General features: G+C 34.2%; 2 protein-coding genes across 4 annotated transcripts in view; both read right to left on the reverse strand.

The window, feature by feature from the left end:
• LOC136820110 (N(6)-adenine-specific methyltransferase METTL4-like) lies at positions 1-11,964 on the reverse strand. Its single transcript, XM_067076349.1, has 11 exons — positions 11,947-11,964; positions 10,740-10,956; positions 10,418-10,542; positions 7,296-7,355; positions 6,809-6,905; positions 6,052-6,153; positions 5,672-5,830; positions 3,635-3,701; positions 3,185-3,359; positions 2,735-2,909; positions 1-225 (listed from the first exon to the last, which is right to left on the reverse strand). The coding sequence occupies exons 1-11, from the start codon at positions 11,962-11,964 to the stop codon at positions 83-85; spliced, it is 1,338 nt and encodes a 445-aa protein (XP_066932450.1). The 3' UTR covers positions 1-82.
• The window catches only part of LOC136820140 (vesicular inhibitory amino acid transporter-like), a 20,500-nt gene continuing 14,175 nt past the window's right edge, over positions 11,849-18,173 (reverse strand). For 2 of the 3 annotated variants that reach the window (XM_067076379.1, XM_067076377.1), the window contains exons 2-4: positions 13,919-14,121; positions 13,464-13,606; positions 11,849-13,276 (exon numbers count right to left, since the gene is read on the reverse strand). In XM_067076379.1, coding sequence (XP_066932480.1) covers positions 11,979-13,276; positions 13,464-13,606; positions 13,919-14,061 — 1,584 coding nt within the window. In that variant the 5' untranslated portion in view covers positions 14,062-14,121 and the 3' untranslated portion in view covers positions 11,849-11,978. Of the gene's footprint in view, positions 13,277-13,463; positions 13,607-13,918; positions 14,122-17,107; positions 17,251-18,173 lie in introns of those variants that run through there. The other variant, XM_067076378.1, reaches the window with a different exon arrangement.

An 18,173-nucleotide genomic window follows, 5' to 3' on the forward strand; every position in this document is an offset into this window, starting at 1 on the left:
TAAACTATATAACCAATGCAAGTGTTCCCATAAAATGAAATTTGTAATAAAATTCTTATATGCCACAGAAGCAATCACGAGTCTAAGCAACTTCTTTTTTTACATAACAAGAAAGATTTTGGAATTTTATAGTTTCATTACCCCAGCTGTCCCATTCAGGGGTGAGACTTCGAGCAAACATTTCCAAACATCTTGGATTGCGTGGAAGGAAAGGTTCCAGGATTTCTAAATAAAAACGATCGTATCAAGATGAGGGAATTCCCTGAAGATAAAAGCCTCAAGGCCGAAATATGCTAACTGTAGCCAAGGTTCTAAGCTAATAGTATAATTTGGACTTTAAAGGGACATAAAAGTAGTAAAATGTAAGCATTGCGCGAACCACGTGTCATTAAAGAGAACAATTAAAATCACGTGTCCTAAACAAAACAATTGTAACAATCAAAATTAGCCATATTTGGTTTGATTTTTTATTTTTACATGTGAAATTTGTTTTGATTTTGTATCCGCTGCATACAGTTTGTTTACATATTTCACAAGTACTGTTGTTATGTCCCTTTAAAAAGATGTGTACTATTAGCTAATTTGCAAACAAACTCGGTAAAAACCTTTTCCGAAGACTTTTTTTGTATTCCCAAGGCAATAAAAATATTTTGTTATCAAAAGCAAAAATAATAACATCTACGTTATCCCCAAGTAGAACAATTAAAAATGACAGACTTTTTTTTTCTCTTTGTTTGTTTACATATTTCGTAAGTACTGTTATATCCCTCTAAAAAGATGTGTACTATTAGCTAATTTGCAAACAAACTCGGTAAAAACCTTTTCCGAAGACTTTTTTTGTATTCCCAAGGCAATAAAAATATTTTGTTATCAAAAGCAAAAATAGTAACATCTACGTTATCCCCAAGTAGAGCAATTAAAAATGACAGAATTTTTTCTCTCTTTGTTTGGAACGCGTTATTTTATCAAAACAATCAGAAACGACAAATTGTCGTTATGATTGCGAGAGAAAATACCAGAATCTGATTGGATGCGATAAAACTAGCCGCAACGACCTTTTCGACCTTTTTGAACGAGTTTAGGGGGATAATTAAATAATTAAGTGGCACGCGCCTGACCACGCGAATACGATCGAAAAGGTGTATTGGGCATTTGTATAAGTGTAGTTAGTGAAAGCTCGTTGAACGGAGGTTAGAAATCACCACACTCACTCACGAAATAACATCTAAAAATTAAAATACTTCGTCTCCAATCAATTTTCTTGAAATCACAACACCCTTCAACGTTCGATTTAAAATTCCCTGAACTATGCATTCTCGGAGGGAGAGTAACTTCAATCTTTACTAGCAATTAAAAACTTGACCGAAAAAATGTTTTGAACGATTCTATTTCTCAACAAGTGATACTTTTATGGACCTACCTGGTTATGAATTTAACACATAAATAATTGATATCTACGTGAGCGTGACCATTAAACAATCATTCAGAACACAAATAGTGACGATCTATCAAAATTAGTCGTTTGTTTATTATAAAAAAACGTTTAGAAACCAAAATTTCATGCTCTTGAAATATTCTTTCATATTCAAGACTTCGTGAGCAAAAAAAACATCAATCTCATCAAAAAAATGAGTAATTCGGCTAAGAACATTGATGTATGCTTATTAATAGTGATTCTTATAGATAAAGATGCGTTTTTTTAACCGAAAAATTGTTTTACAAAAATCTGCTTGAGCCATCTTTTACCTACTTTCAATTCATGCAAAAAATCAGAAAAAAACAATGATCCAATATTTCACAAAGTCCAAAAAACCTGTTCCGTTTTTTGGCCCAAATTTGCCCAAAAATATATTTTTTCAAAAATCGGGCTCCTTCATGTTCGAAAGTTTATTGTTATGCATCTTTGTGCAAAAAATCATAGAGAATAAAAGAACCAATCTCGAGAAAAGCTAATACCTAAGTAATTGATAATGTGCTTATAAAAAAATACCGAATTTGGCCAGTTTTTCTATAAGAACACTCCAAGCAACCAAAATTTCTTGTCTAAACACACATATTCTTCAAAAGTAAGCCCTCGTGAGCAAAAAAAAACATCTATCTCATAAAAAAATTGAGTAATTTGCCATCTTTTACCTATGATGGTACCCTACTTTCATGCAAAAAATCAGAAAAAATTAATGATCCAATTTTTCACAAAGTCCAAAAAACTCGTTTTTAGCCGTTTTTTTAGATTTTTTTTCGAAAATCGGGCTCCTTCACATTTTGGCCAACACCATTCTGCACTTTTCTACCAAAAATCAAAAGATTCCTATGATTCAATCCTGAGAAAAGTTGGTAACAGACGAACGAACGGACGAACAAACACAGGTTAATTTATAGGACCTCCACCGGGGTAGGTCCAAAAAAGTATTCATTCCCAAATTGGTTCAAATTTGAGTTTTAGAGACCGTGCAAGGGTATGTTAACTAAAATAGGAGGGGAGCGTTTCTAAATTCAAAGAAAATTTATATTTGAGAACGTTTTTATACTTGCCTCGTATTCAAACAATTATCATAGTGATTATGAATAGGAAGTAGTTTTAATAAAATCCGCTGGAAGTTATAAATCACTAAGGCAATAATTTCAAAACGAGGCAAGTGATGTTCGTAACGTAATTTATGAAAAGGTCTATCGAGGCTCCATTACCTCTGTACTTTCACGATGAAAGAAAACATTGTCTTTATAGAAGACTTACGGTTAAGCGGAGGTTTCCGTGAGTGTTGGTTCAGCGGAACAGAGCAAATGATCCGGTTTTCCGGAACCTTTTCACACGAAGTTAATTTAGGGACTTTCCGTCCGATCAAAACCGGTTCGTAAGGCTTTCGCTGAGTAGAATAGATGTTTGTGATATAATCTCCGTCGACACCGATCTACGTAAAAAAAGATCACAATTTAAGAAAAGAATGACAAAACAGTGGGGATTTTTCAAAGCACTTTTATTCGACTGAGTTTATTGAAAACCTTTCCTCAAAGGAGGGTCCTTAATTCGAAGTGGAGGGGCACCTAAAAATCTTCAATGATGGTCCGAAATGTTCACGTTGGAAAGATTTAAAAGACTGTAATTTTTTATACTTAAAGATTTATGCAAGCCGTATGAACGACAATCATTAGCCGAAATATATAAGATTCTTCAAAAGAAACGTACCTTAACCCAGTGCCAATGTCCTAATAATTCGACACCCCAAAATGGAAACAACACATCACGCACGAACTCCAAATATTTTTGTTTATTGGTTACCCAGACAACCACCAGGCCGCCATTATGAAGAATCTTGTCGATGGGTAATTTCTTCAGATCATACTCTGGTAGATAGTTGTAACTAAAACAGTAGACAAAAAATGCTCGTGTATTTCACGAGGGAAAGATGAGCTCGACAATCTATTAATGCGAATGACAGGGGTTTCGAAAATTACCTAACTCAAGTTTTGTTAAAGGGTTATAATTAACGTGAAGTAACCAAACCACGGTTATAGCTTGAGTATTTATATAAGTGTAATAATGTATTGGTCGTAAAATTAACCACTAAAATAGGTCAATACTTTTACGAACGCTGCAGAAACCAACATATAAAAACTTAATAAATCTTTGGCCTACCTTTTCTTTCTTTTAGCAGATTTGTTTTCCCAAGGAGGATCCATAACAATCAAGTCATACTTTTCACCTGGCGAAGAGGAGAAGTGTAGTTGGAACAAGCTACATGCTGAATGGACCTACCTGAAGATTGATGTAATAAGACAATTGAAAAATGAGAACAATAGTATGAAAATGCAGAATAATACGAGAACAACTCGAGAAATTCATGGAATCCGGCGATTCTCGGCTGTTCTAGCGATTTTTAGAAAGTTCCTGTACCAAAATCAGTTTCATTGAAAATTGAACCATGCTTAATCGTGGACATTCTTATAAATGATGTTTTTGTTTGAAAAAAACAAAGACATGAAGCGAAAAAATCCAATGAAAATCTGCAAAAACGAAAATTTCCGGCTTTTTTGGCCGAAAAAAACATTTTCTCAAAAATCGAACTCGGTCATGTTTTGAGCATTGCGAATACACATCATTCTGCAAAAAATCAGAGAAAAATAAGGATGAAAATTCGAGAAAATGTCAAAAAAAACGGTTTTTCCGGCATATTTCCGGCATTTTCGGCCGGAAAAAAAATGTTTTTCGAAAATCGGGCCCCGTCACATTTTAGGTATTGTCATTTTGCATCAGTGTGCAAAATTTCATAAAAAAATATAAAGTACAGCTCGAGAAATTCAAGAAATACTGTCTTTCCGGCGAAAATAGGTTGTTCCGGCGATTTTTAAATAGTTCCGGCTTCAAAAATCAATTTTATTGAAAATTGAAACATGCTTGATGGTGGGCATTGCTATTAATAATGTTTTTGAATGAAAAAACAACCAGTTATAAGGAAAAAGTCCAATGAAAATCCAGAAAAACGGCGATTTCCGGCATATTTCCGGCATTTTCGGCCGAAAACCCGGCCGGAAAAAATTTTTTCTCAAAAATCGGACTCAGCCATGTTTTGGGCATTGTTAATACGCATCTTTGAGCAAAAAATCAGAAAAAACTAATGATAAAATCTCGAGAAAGTGCCAAAAAACCAGTTTTTCCGGGATATTTCCGGCATTTTCGGCCGGAAAAATTTTTTTTCCGAAAATCGGGCTCCGTCACATTTTGGGCATCGCCATTTTGCATCATTGTGCAAAAAATCAGAAAAAACTAATGAGCCAATCCCGAGAAAAGCTGGCAACAGACGAACGAACGGACGAACGGACGAACGGACATGGGTTAATTTAAAGGACCTCCACCGGGGTACCCGGAGGTAGGTCCAAAAAGATATAAATCAGATTGATAAAGCCTCTTCTTTCAAGTGAAAAAAAAACTATTGATCGTAACAGAACATTTCCTTCCTAAAAGGTAAGCAACATGAAACACAGTCAAATACATAACGATACAGAAACCAAAATCTAGTCTACTCTTATTTCATCTACCTTATTTCACTTAACTAATCAAGAACACTCCTTTTTTTGTAAGCATAACGTTTATAAGCATACTTAGGCTCAAATTCTGTAGAAAAAAAGCACAATGCTAAGTTGAAATGCAAAAAAACTTGCGCAGCTTCTCACCTTTTTAGGGTTACTTTTAAAGCTGTTTTAGCTTTCTTAGAACAAAGATTTTAGGCGGCGCCAAATAAAAAAAAACGTTCATTCTTTGAGCCGAATCAATGTTCATGAAACAAAGAAATCAACAAATCGAAGTCCAAGCATGTGAATAAGCATAAATTAATGCTGAAAATAACATTTTGCTAAGTATTTTGAGCCTCGACCCGATTTTCCTGTATGCTTATATAAAAAAAGTATATGAGATAAAAGAGTTCGACAATCTATCAATGTGAATGACAGAAGTTTCGAGAATTACCTAACTCAAGTTTTGTTAAAGGGTTATAATTAACGTGAAGTAACCAAATCACGTTGATAGCTTGAGTAGTTATATAAGTGTAATAATGTATTGGCCGTAAAATTAGCTACTAAAAGAGGTCAATATTTTTACGAACGCTGCAAATGGGGTCTAGTATCTCGAATGGGTGAGTATCATAATTGAGAAACGAGCCAGAACAAGCTTGTATACCTAGTGAATCGCACTGGAAAACCCAATTCCTAAATTCAGAAACCACAAAACTGCTTTTCTTCGGTATGACGTAATCTTTATTATCATAATTCATAATGATAGCCTTGTTACGAGGGTTAATTATCTTCCTGTCAAATATGCTGGTAAGAAAGTTGTTAGCTGAAATAATGAGAAGAAAGTCCGTAAAAATCGAGAACGATTTGCAAGAAATGTGCTCAGTCTAGATCAAAGGTATTAGCCTCATTTCGTTGAAAAACCCAAAATTGAAAAGTTTCGACCGCCAATTTCTTCACTGAGAATTTGTGACATAAGCATACATACAGACAGTAAAATTATAAGACTTAAATTTTTGACCAAAGATGAGGATAACAAAATCTTACAAGCGTTCAAGATGTGGCAATCTTTCAGCTTACAACATCCTTCTTCGTTGCAGCCTTCCGTCAATTCATCAAAGGGCTCAGTGGAGTTTATTGATTGTTGACCTATCAAGTAAAAGCATTTTAAAATAGCAAAGATAAAAAAGTCAAACTATCATTACAACTTGAGTTTCTAGCAAGTAAAAAGATATATCACGTTTTATAAGATTCAATTTTTTTGTATGTTCTTAACTTTTTAAAAATGTTCTTAACATGTTCTTATTTTCATCATTTTGAGAGTATTTAAGGAAGATGTTTAAGGGTCCAAAAAGCCTTTAGAATGTTCTTCACTTTTCTTAACATTTTGGCCATCGAAGCTTTATATTCTTATATAGTTTGTTCTTATAAAAAAACGTGTACACTGCGAATTACAAATAATTGGATTTTGTTGACACTCTCTAATTCGACATTCTACTATTCGATATGCTCCATTATTCGACAAATATTGAAAGTTACTGTCAACAAGAAACTCCTAATAAACTACGCACTACTATTCAATAAGGTGCCTTATATTGAATTAGTCACTATCAATAAGCAATTCTCATAAAACTATGCTCTACTATTCGATACGCTCCCCTATTCGATGAAATTACAATTTCCCTTGAAAATTGATTGGAGAGCGTCAACTGTAATTTCCTATATGTAAACATTACATTACCATTTTTACAAAGATGCAGTGATTGAAAAGAGATTGTAAAATCATATGATTGCATGCACTAACCGGCGAGATTCAATGTACCCTGTAATTTTGAGAGATGTTCTTTTATAGCATCAGTGAGAACTATTTCGTCTTTCGCTCTTGTGATAAATGGCGAATGCTGTATAAATAGAAAAGACGTTGTCAAAATTTTGCTACCATCAAGAATATGTAACATTTTGAAACAAAGGCTGACTTTAGTATAATAGTCGGGGAATACTATGGAACACAATTCTAATCCTTGTTTTTAAAGTCTAGTCGGCACCAATCAATCAATCACACTCACGCAGGATTTAGACAAATCAGAAGCTGACCGTCTCCGTCGCAGGAAAACTCGCTACTAACGGGAACAGTTAGCTTCTAATTTATATAGATCCTCCCTAATTGAGGACGACGGTAAACAAGCACTTTTAACGTCCACGATTTTATGGCTCACAAATGTGGGTTATTCCAAATCGCTTCAGTCACTCCGGAGTCCTCAAAAGCGCAAATACAATGCATAAAAGAAGACCTTCTGGTGATACTGTAGCATCTTCAACTCTCCAACGTTCAATGGTTGCTTCCTTTTTCTCTGAAAATGAAAATAAACGAAACACTTTCAACTGTAGCCTCGACCCAACATTCTAGCTTTTCCTCGGGGGCTCTCTTATATACAGTCATTTTTTATAGTTGATGACATAATGGATACCAAGGCTCGAAATAACGATTTCAAAATGTCCAATCAAGCTTTAGCTTGAAAATTATAGTCTTTGGGTCGGACAATGTCCTGTGTCCGATCGTTATTTCAAGCCCTGGGATACAACAAACCACTTGGACAGACCTGAAAGGCACAGGACATTATCAAAAAGACCTATACTACGTGATAGAACTCTTTAAACTGAGCAAAATAATGCACTGTAACAATTTTACTTTTGTAGATCAGAAGTTATGGGCGATTTTGTAGTCAAAAATGAAGGAAAATGGGAAATTTCCCCAAATCTCCCTGACCTATGGCTTTATCAACAAATTTAAAAATTCGTTTAACACATGGATGGAATGGTTCCTGGAACTACAAAAAATACGAATCGGCTTCAAGATATTCATGAAAGTATTACCATTTTTGCTCAAAATCAATGTTTACAAGCTGCATGAACCTTTCAGTGGAGATATAGATAGATTATCACTCTCTCTCTCTCAAACCGGCTAATGATTGAAGTATTGATTGACGTCAAATGAGCTTAATAAAGCTCAAATTGCTTGCAGATGGGCTTTTCTAGAAATAGTCTGTGCCCCCCCCCCCCCCCCCTGTTGAGGATATGTGATATCCAGGGGGTTAACGATTTTTGTTCAAAAGTGGATATCCAGGAGATGCTGGTCAAAAATAGTGTGACATTTTTATTTCTCAAAAAAAGACCAAATTTAGAATTTTGTCAATATCTTTCTCAAAACTTGGTATCCTCAAATAAGATTTCAGGAGGTGATAGAGCTAATGAAGACAAATCCATAGTTATAGGTATTTCCTGAGGGAGGGGGTCATGCAGTTGGGACCAGACATCATGACGGTTAGTATCGTAGTCGGTCATATTTCGTTTTTGGAATTTGCAGCTAGTACTTTGTGAGTACTAACTGCTGTATAGGGTGGTATAAAATAAATTTCATCTCAATAAAATGCATGGTACTTTTAGGGTACTAACCAAAGCTTGAATCTAAATTCCATAAGGAATAGTTTTGAAATTGTGTGCCGCTACTAAATTACGTCATTATGATTTACGTTTTGTTAGCTGTGCTTGTCAGCTAGCTTCTTTTTTTTTAATTAATTTGCACAGCACTGAAATGTCTTCTTTAGCTTTGCTTCAAGTCGTGTGTCAAACAATGCAAAAGTGATGTTTTATTTCTGGGACTTTTAGACCTAATATGTTGGGCAGTTTTTACTTTATGTTGAGATTTGTAGCTTTGTACCATATAATGTTGGGCTTTCTATTTATTATAAATCAAATAGAGAAAAATCACCAAGGTTAGTGTCAACTCCAGGGCTGCCTAGGGTACTGACAGGTTTCAAATAGTGATTACCCCGAGTGCCGGTCACTCAAGACCATTAAACCGGGCAGAATAGGAGGTGGTACCAACCTGTCAATAGTCAAATGCACTTAGTTAGTACTGCGGGATACTAGGTGCGAATAGGGGTGGTGTCAACCTTCCGTTAGTCAGATGCGCTTAGTACTTCAGGGTGCTGAATGCAAATAGGGGTGGTGTCAACCTGTCAATGGTCAAATACACTTAGTACTTTTGGGTACAAACTACTAAGGGGTGGTGGGTATACTCTCAAATTTTCAATTTTGCAGTTAGTCATAATGATGTCGAGTATCAACTGCACGACCCCCCCCCCCCCCCTCTGGTATTTCCCTTATTTGTGCCAATTTGAAGTTGACAGGCCAAAAATGACCATTTAAATGAAATGTCATCCTCAGAAAAGGGAACTAAAAAGGAAATGTAAAAATTGGTGAGAATAGCTCCCGGATAGTTATACAAGACAAAAAGTGTTGAAAGAGCCAAGATTTCCTATTATATTACCTAATTTGAGGTTGACAAAATCGATGTTATTAAAATGCACTCTAAACCTCAAAATTTGGACTTAGAACATTACAATAATTATGTTTTAAGTAAGGCAAAAATGCTAAGCAAAGATAGATTTTCAAACAAAACCCATTAATGAGATGTTTTCGAGGTTGACAAGCCGGGAAAGTCTGTATTGAGTCAAAATTGGACAGAAAAGGCTTTTTGGGCTTCAATAACCATTCGAATCCAATTCCATAGTCTTCTGTCTTAAAAACAAACAGAATTGAGGTTTACAAATGATTTTAAAAGAGCTTCTGACTGTTTCCATCATAAGGCACTTTACCTTGCATTGAAATAAACGTTGTTGTCAACCTCAAAACTATATATATTGATCTACCTTTATCAAAATTATGCACAATACTAATGTCAACCTCATTTTTGGAGCCATTTGATAAATGTCAACCTTAAATAACACCCTCCATAGCAATTTTCAGTCCTTTGAGATAATTTCAGAGCTATAACATATCCAAAATCTAATTCAAAAGTCAACTTATACAGGGAGTCAAAGAACCCTAACAGTGTCAACCTCAGGCCATGTTAACCTCAACTTTGGCTCCTACTTCAAAAAAGCATATCTCGAGTAAACCTCATAAAAAGATTCGTAGATGTCTAGAAAGCAAAATTATTCAGCCTAACCATACATTTAGTATGTATGTTTCAGTTGTCAACCTCGAACTTTATAGCACATTTTATGGGGCTATGTAAATATCGACAAAAATGTCACAAATACCCCCTCCATTTTTTAACAACATCTAGGGGTTAAATATCTACAAGGGAGCGGATATCCAGGGGTTTAAGTGTCTTTTCAAGTAAAAAATACTATATCCAGGGGTAAGCATCTTTATAAGAGTGGATATTCAGGTGTTTGAGCATTTTTCAAGAGTGGATATCCAGGGGGTCTTTACTAATAAAGTAGGATAACCAGGGGGTTTCGATACTTTAAAAAATTTATAAACTCAACAATGGGGTAAAAAAAATTTTCTGGAAAAGCCCAATTGCAGATATAGAGAACGATAAGCTCGGTAAACATGCACTAACCTTTCTTTTCTTGGGCTTTTCTTCGCATTTCAGTTCAACATTGTCTTCTGTATCACCTTCTCTTGTAGAAGAATCTCTTGACATCAATTCAACACCTTGTGAACTATTGGTTATTGTATTCTCTTCTAAAAAAAATAAGTTAATAAGGGGAAAACGATATTCCCTGGTCATTTCTCTTCATTTTGAAGTTAGCTGAATTATTTACTATTGTCAATATGACACATGCAACTCCCCCATTATTGCTCAGTCCTTGCTTTATGTGTTCTTTAGAAGCACCTCGACACCCTGGCAAATATTGCAATAAGTCCTTTACAATAAATACCTTTTCTTTTATGGATTTCATCAACGTCACACTTGCCAGCAGTGAATTTTCCGTGTTTTGCAAACAGAAAGGCATCACCAGGACACCGCAAACCAACATCTTCCACTGATTGGTTGATAGCTGCCACGTGATCAACAAAGCATGCTGAATCTGTCTCATAAATTATCGCCACGATGGTGTAGATGGAGACTAATTTATTTCTGTTTATGTTTGATTTCTAAAGTTGAATAGTAGTGAATGATACGACCTTATTTAGCCTTACAGTAGATACTAACTAATATACACAGTTTTTTATAAGAATTACATAAACCGAGTAAACAAAAACTAATACTAAAACCGCGGAAAAATCAAAAATACTTAATGAAGAAAATAATTGTAATCGAAAATCTTTCAGATTCAACTTTTTTCTTAAAAAATCTTCAAAGGTGAATTTGAAATAATTCATAAAAAACACTATGCAATACAATAGAATACATCAAAGGAAGAAATTTTGGCGGGAATTTAATTTGGCGGACGAAAGACATTTTTGTCCAAAAAACACCATTAAAAAAAATGAAAAACCTGTTTTCAAGCCTGAATTAGCACACATTTGGGAGAATAAATAGAGCAACTTAAATTTTGCGGGAGCTTAATTTGGCGGATTTTAACCAAATCTGCCAGATTTTCTTCTTGCCAAAATTTCTTCCTTTACTGTAGTCAAACAAGACTATAGGCAGTGCATATATATAAGTCATGGTAGGGGATTCTTATTGTATAAAGCCATTCTTACTGAGATGTTTAAACTTTAAGTTTTCGTCGCCTAAAATTCAATAAAGCTCTTTGACATAGGTAAATAAATGGCGACCGTTAGTTTAAAAAACAAATCAAAATTCGATTTCTTAGAAAACAAAAAGTGAAACTTTGTTTATAAACAAAAATAAGAGGTGTATTTAGAAAAATATTTACATTTTTTTAATAAGTTAAATTCATAATAGAAAACGATATTTACTTTAAGAATTTTTAACAGAAATTACCTAGATGACCAGAAATATTTGTCAGCTTTAGAGGGAAGTGCAAACGTCTTTTCGATTGGTCCAGAAAACAATGAAATAAGGAAACAAAGTTCGCAAAATTTCTATGAAAAATATAATTTATATTTGATCTAGCTTTTTAATATTGTATCAACTAGCTATCAGTATAAAATAATTCTCTCCCAATGCTTAAATACATTCCAAGTCCAATCCATTCTAATTGTAACATTCAATTATAAGAACCATTGACCCAATCATAATAAATAGATTCAAAAGAAAAGTAAGAGCCAGCACCAAGACAAACCAGACTGGATACGATGATAACAACATCTAAACATATTTGGTGCAACCTCAATGTATCATATCTCATCTTCAAATGAAACGTACAGGGAATAATCAGACACATTGTTAAGGTTATTGAAGAACCTATGAATCCCATTAAATATGCAAAATACGGTAAAACAAGAGCTAATCCAAGACACAAGGCAATGATACCGATTCTTAATAACACCATCAGGAATGTGTGTAGAGTCTGCTGACGGGTTGGGCAGCATGATGAAGTTTTTACAATAGCATTGTCCAAACTCTCCATAACCACAAGTGTCGGTAAAGAGAAATGTGATAATATAGAAATCCCAATAAAACATGCTGAAGTGATTCCCAATTCAAAATGGTCTTTCATATCAATCACAATAACTTGTGCTGTTTCCTCTCCATAATACATGGCATTGGTTAAACTGAAAACACACTGTAGTATAAAGGAGACGCTAAAAGTCCAGTTGATGACTCTTCCAAATTGCTGCGGTTTTCTCATCTGTTCTTCCATTCCTGGCAACACACCTTGTATACCATAAGCATAAACAACAACACCAATAGCTATAGGTAGTTTGTGCCATTGTACGATAGGTATGTTATCTGTTTTGAACTTTTCAGCATGTACCAAACACCAGCCTTGAATCAGCATTATACCAATTGCTAAAGATATAACACCAATGGTCTGTAACCAGCCAATGATGGCAAGCTTCCGGATAAAGAATGTTGGAAAAGCAAACAATGCAGCAATAGCGGTACACAGCTGAACATTATAGTTTGATATCTCATGTCCAAGTTGACCAAGGACACAAATATTCAAAATACATATGCATAACATTTCTATGATTTGTACCACGTGAACTAACTTTGCTCCTTTTTCAGAGTTGAAGACCTCTCTACCTATTTCAGTGATATGTTTTCGGACACGTACTCTTTGGTTGTCATATTCAGGAAGATTTTCATACATCAAATCAATAAGTATATTACTAGTATAATTCAGCATCATTGCTATCAAGAATGCAATTGGTAAGACAATATAACCAGCTTGCCGCACAATGAATGGGAATGCCAATAAACTTGTACTTAAAAGCAAGTTTGTTAAATTCCAAGCTACGAGTGGAGTTGAGGCAAGCCCGTTTGTGGTATATGAATCAATCAAATGTTGATTTTCCCCAGACAGATTGTCCACATAATGAGGATCCAGAAGTGATGAGTCTAAAGAGAAACAAAGAAAATGAAACGAATTTTGAATTGAAACTCTGATATATCTAAAAATAAAAAACCACTGAAAAACATTTTTGTTCAAAAAGACTTTTTGGAAGTATAGAACCTCCTGATAGGAAAAGAAATACAAACATACTTTGATCTTTTAAAAATTAATTTTAAGAAGTCTATTTATTACCAGGATTGTCGGTGATGTAGCTATCATCATTATAAAAATCTTGGTAATTGCCAAGGTTTGATTGTCTGGGTGTTCCATGAGCAGTATAAGCAGACTCAATCTCATATTCATTATCTAGACCTTCAACAAACCAGCGGTGGTAACTAAAAAGAAGAAAGAGGAATCATTTATCATGTTAGCAGTGTTGTTTTGTGAATATTAACAGAAACCTGGCAATACAGAGATGTATCTGGACAGTTTTTGCCCTAACGATTGAAAAGTGGTAGGATTGCGTAAAGAAAATTACGCCTCAAAAGCCCTATTTTCTAGCTTTAAAATCAATAGCAAATGTCTAACATCAAAAAAGTGCATATAATACGATCATGTAAAAACGCTTACAATCTGATTATTTTACATATGTTAACTAAACTTTTTGATTTTTGGAAAAAGACATTCTAATTTTAAGCAAAGTATACCTGTCGGTAGTTGAAGTACTATTATGTGCAAAATTATTATCCAAAGATCCATAAGAATGAGTAAAATCTGGGCGCTGGTTTGTAGATGGTCCATCATGGGCTAATACACCGTAGCCTGTAGCAGTTATTGTTGATTTCACCATTCTTCAAGTAATTGAATATGTAACCTCAATGTTTCCTAGCTGACCATTTCAATGAAAATTCTAAAAGTTGTAGTAGTAGTAGTAAAAGAAACTGTAAAAACAATGTGACAGAGTTTCAACATAAGGTCACATTATAATGATTCTGCATCTGCCCTTGTCAAAACATCATAAGAAAAATATAAAGAAAAGGTGATAGCATGATTGGTAGGCATGTGTTTTATATAAATTGGCACAATATATGTGAGATTTTTCTTCAAAACAAATCATTTCACACTGAATTTCTACATAAAATCAACAACAGTATCAGGTTTATCATTATGATAAGCATTCAAGAAAACATGACTTAGTATTTGTTTTAAGAGCCATTTTTTTTAAAAACCTTCAGAATAAAGAAAGTCTGATACCTCACCCTCTTAGATTTTGATGAAATTTTGACCAAATGATCTATCACACAAGAAAATAGGACTCTGAAAATTTCACCTTGATATCTCAAGTAGTTTTGAAGATACAACGTCTCAAAGATGGGCTACTAAGCGAAAATTGACCCCTAAAAATCATGAACTCTGGTGGGGAGCAGATTTTGAAACCATGAATTTTTATTCAAGTACAATTAGAAGCTGATTTACAGTGGGATTCAAGAACTTTTGTAGGGAATCAAGAAAAAATCAAATTTGAGTCTCAAAAATTTTCCCCGAAAATCTAGCACCTCCTGTAGAGGGCTTCAAACTTTGCGTAATCTGGGTTTGGAAGCACTTTTAGCTGGCTGCTGATGGTCCTTGGGACTTTTTTGAAGTAAACTTTTGACCTGGAGTGGTTTACTGGTGGGTTTGGCCACAAAAATAACATTTTCAGGATTTCCATCTTGCGTAACCGTCAAAAATGGCCGAAAAAAATTGCTATTTTGGCAGACCTGGAGCAAAATTCAAGATGGCGTATCTTTTTAAGGCAACACCAAATTTTTTTGAAATTTTCAGCAAGGCTTCCTTAGTAGGTCTAGTTTATAGCCTCAAAAAAATCTCAATGGGCTTTGAAGTCTCTTAAAGATATGATCGATTGAAAATTTGCTTAACTTAACTCATTGTTTTCTCCCTCGTAAAATGCTAAATCAGGCCCACTTAAGGGCTCTAACAGGATAATTTTTGTCAAAATATTGGTTGATCTTCTCTAGCCAACTAATCATTGGCATTAGGGGAACAACTGAAAAAGATTTCAGGTCATTTCCATCAACAGATGACATTTTATGACTGTTTCTTTATTTTTAAGTACAGAATATGTAAAAAAATGAGACTGGCATCTGGCCTTTCCTACCATTCCAGAGCCCATATTTCCAGGAAACGCCTCAACCTTTCACAGTTTGGTGAATAATAATCTTAAATACAAGCAGGCTACTTCAACTAAATGGGTTTAACAGTACTTAATTCCTATTCAAAAACTTTTTAGACTCATTCAGAAATCCTACTTTGACAATAATTTGTGCTTTACCGCAAAATTTCTAAGTCCAAGTGTTTTGATTAGCTTTAGACTGTCCAATATTTCTTGTCCAGAAGATTTAAACAGCATTGTTTGCAGTATCTCATAAATTATCACCCTAGTAATGTTGCCTAGTTATTTAAGAATCAACAAGTAAGACTGTTAGTGTACACTATTATAGAGATATTGGACAGTCTAAAAGCTAATCAAAACACTTGGACTTTACCGCAAATTATTGTCAAAGTAGGATTTCTGAATGAGTCTAAAAAGTTTTTGAATAGGAATTAAGTACTGTTAAACCCATTTAGTTGAAGTAGCCTGCTTATATTTAAGATTATTATTCACCAAACTGTGAAAGGTTGAGGCGTTTCCTGGAAATATGGGCTCTGGAATGGTAGGAAAGGCCAGATGCCAGTCTCATTTTTTTACATATTCTGTACTTAAAAATAAAGAAACAGTCATAAAATGTCATCTGTTGATGGAAATGACCTGAAATCTTTTTCAGTTGTTCCCCTAATGCCAATGATTAGTTGGCTAGAGAAGATCAACCAATATTTTGACAAAAATTATCCTGTTAGAGCCCTTAAGTGGGCCTGATTTAGCATTTTACGAGGGAGAAAACAACGAAGTTAAGCAAAATTTTCAATCGATCATATCTTTAAGAGACTTCAAAAGCCCATTGAGATTTTTTTGAGGCTATAAACTAGACCTACTAAGGAAGCCTTGCTGAAAATTTCAAAAAAATTTTTGGTGTTGCCTTAAAAAGATACGCCATCTTGAATTTTGCTCCAGGTCTGCCAAAATAGCAATTTTTTCGGCCATTTTTGACGGTTACGCAAAGATGGAAATCCTGAAAATGTTATTTTTGTGGCCAAAACCCACCAGTAAACCACTCCAGGTCAAAAGTTTACTTCAAAAAAGTCCCAAGGACCATCAGCAGCCAGCTAAAAGTGCTTCCAAACCCAGATTACGCAAAGTTTGAAGCCCTCTACAGGAGGTGCTAGAGATTTTCGGGGAAAATTTTGGAGACTCAATTTGATTTTTTCTGATTCCCTACAAAAAGTTCTTGAAATCCACTGTAAATCAGCTTTCTAATGTACTTGAATAAAAATTCATTGGCTTTCAAAATCTGCTCCCCACCAGAGTTCATGATTTTTAGGGGTCAATTTTGGCTTAGTAGCCTATCTTTGAGACACTGTATCTTCAAAACTACTTGAGATATCAAGGTAAAATTTTCAGGGTCTTATTTTCTTGTGTGATAGATCATTTGGTCTAAATTTCAGCAAAATCCAAGAGGGTGAGGTATCACACCCTGAAGACTCTTAAAAAAAATGGCTCTTAAACATGAGAAGACAACAAAAAGTTGACTGCCAATAGAAAAACAATAGTCAACCCTTATTGGCATTGGAAAAACCTGTGACTAGCATTTCTATACTTAAACTTTAAGTAGAGCATAGAGACTAATGAAACCTTGTGACGATAATCACATTCAACAGAATGTTTGAACATGTCTGAAAATATTAGATTATTCATTTTGTTTGATCATTGCAAATTACACTGATAAAGTTTTACTTACCATTTTTAAGAGCAATATAATGATTAATCAAAAACCACATCATGTCCCATCAAAAATCAACTCAATCAGCAAAGTAGTCTCTTATATGAATTATCAATTCAACTTTTAAGAATAAGATAAATATATATCATAGTTTGTTTACTTTATAAACGTCATCTTTAGATATACTTCCTGAAACTTATTTTCTTTTGTAGAACATTCTCGATAAGAACTGATAAATCAGTGATGTGTTATCCAAACTTTTTGGACAATAGTAATTAGAACCAAGCTCCATTCTAAGATACTACATGAACTAGATGATCATATGAAGCAAGCCAGAACTGATATTAAAATCTCTTGGCTTTTAGACTCCTAAGCAAAAAAAAGTATTTTTGACATACACATTATTATTTTTTAAGAAATTTTCAGCCTAAAATGCGATCTTAATTTTTCAGACTACTCTAAATCGACAATATGGCAAAGTCAAAAAATTCAAAATGTAGTATTTTTTTGTGAAAATTTAATGTATTGTAAGACATTTTGCGCAAATTTTAACCTCCTAGGTAAAAAATCCAGCATTCCCCAGGGGGGTCTTTGATTCGCACTAAAGCGAAAAATCAGTAAAAATGGCATTTTTTGCCCATTTTAAGACTATGAAAGCCCAGTAAAGGGTCAAAATGGTTTCTAAATGGTGTCTTGTACTAATACACTCATTTTGTTTTATAAGCATAAGGCATAACGTTTATAAGCATACTGAAGCTCAAATTTACAGAAAAATTAAGCATATGCTAAGCATACCTTGAGGCTCAGCCAAAGAAATTTTTAAAATCATAATTTCCAAAACTTCAGAAAATAACAGAGAGAAGAATGAAGAAGAGAATTACAAACAAAATTGGTGATTTTATTTTGTTTAATCTCTTATAAATAACACAACTTGGTCTCTTAAGAATGTACACTTTCTAAACTTACAATAAGCTATTTGTTTTTGTGAACGTAAAAAATAAAATATCCTCTAAAATATTAACAAATCTTTACCCTTCACCAAGCATAGGGTTAAGCATAGTCGAGGCTCAAAATTGAGCTTTAC

The sequence above is a fragment of the Clytia hemisphaerica genome, unplaced genomic scaffold (assembly GCF_902728285.1).
Source record: "Clytia hemisphaerica strain Z4C2 unplaced genomic scaffold, Clytia hemisphaerica genome assembly, whole genome shotgun sequence".
Classification (NCBI taxonomy): domain Eukaryota; kingdom Metazoa; phylum Cnidaria; class Hydrozoa; order Leptothecata; family Clytiidae; genus Clytia; species Clytia hemisphaerica.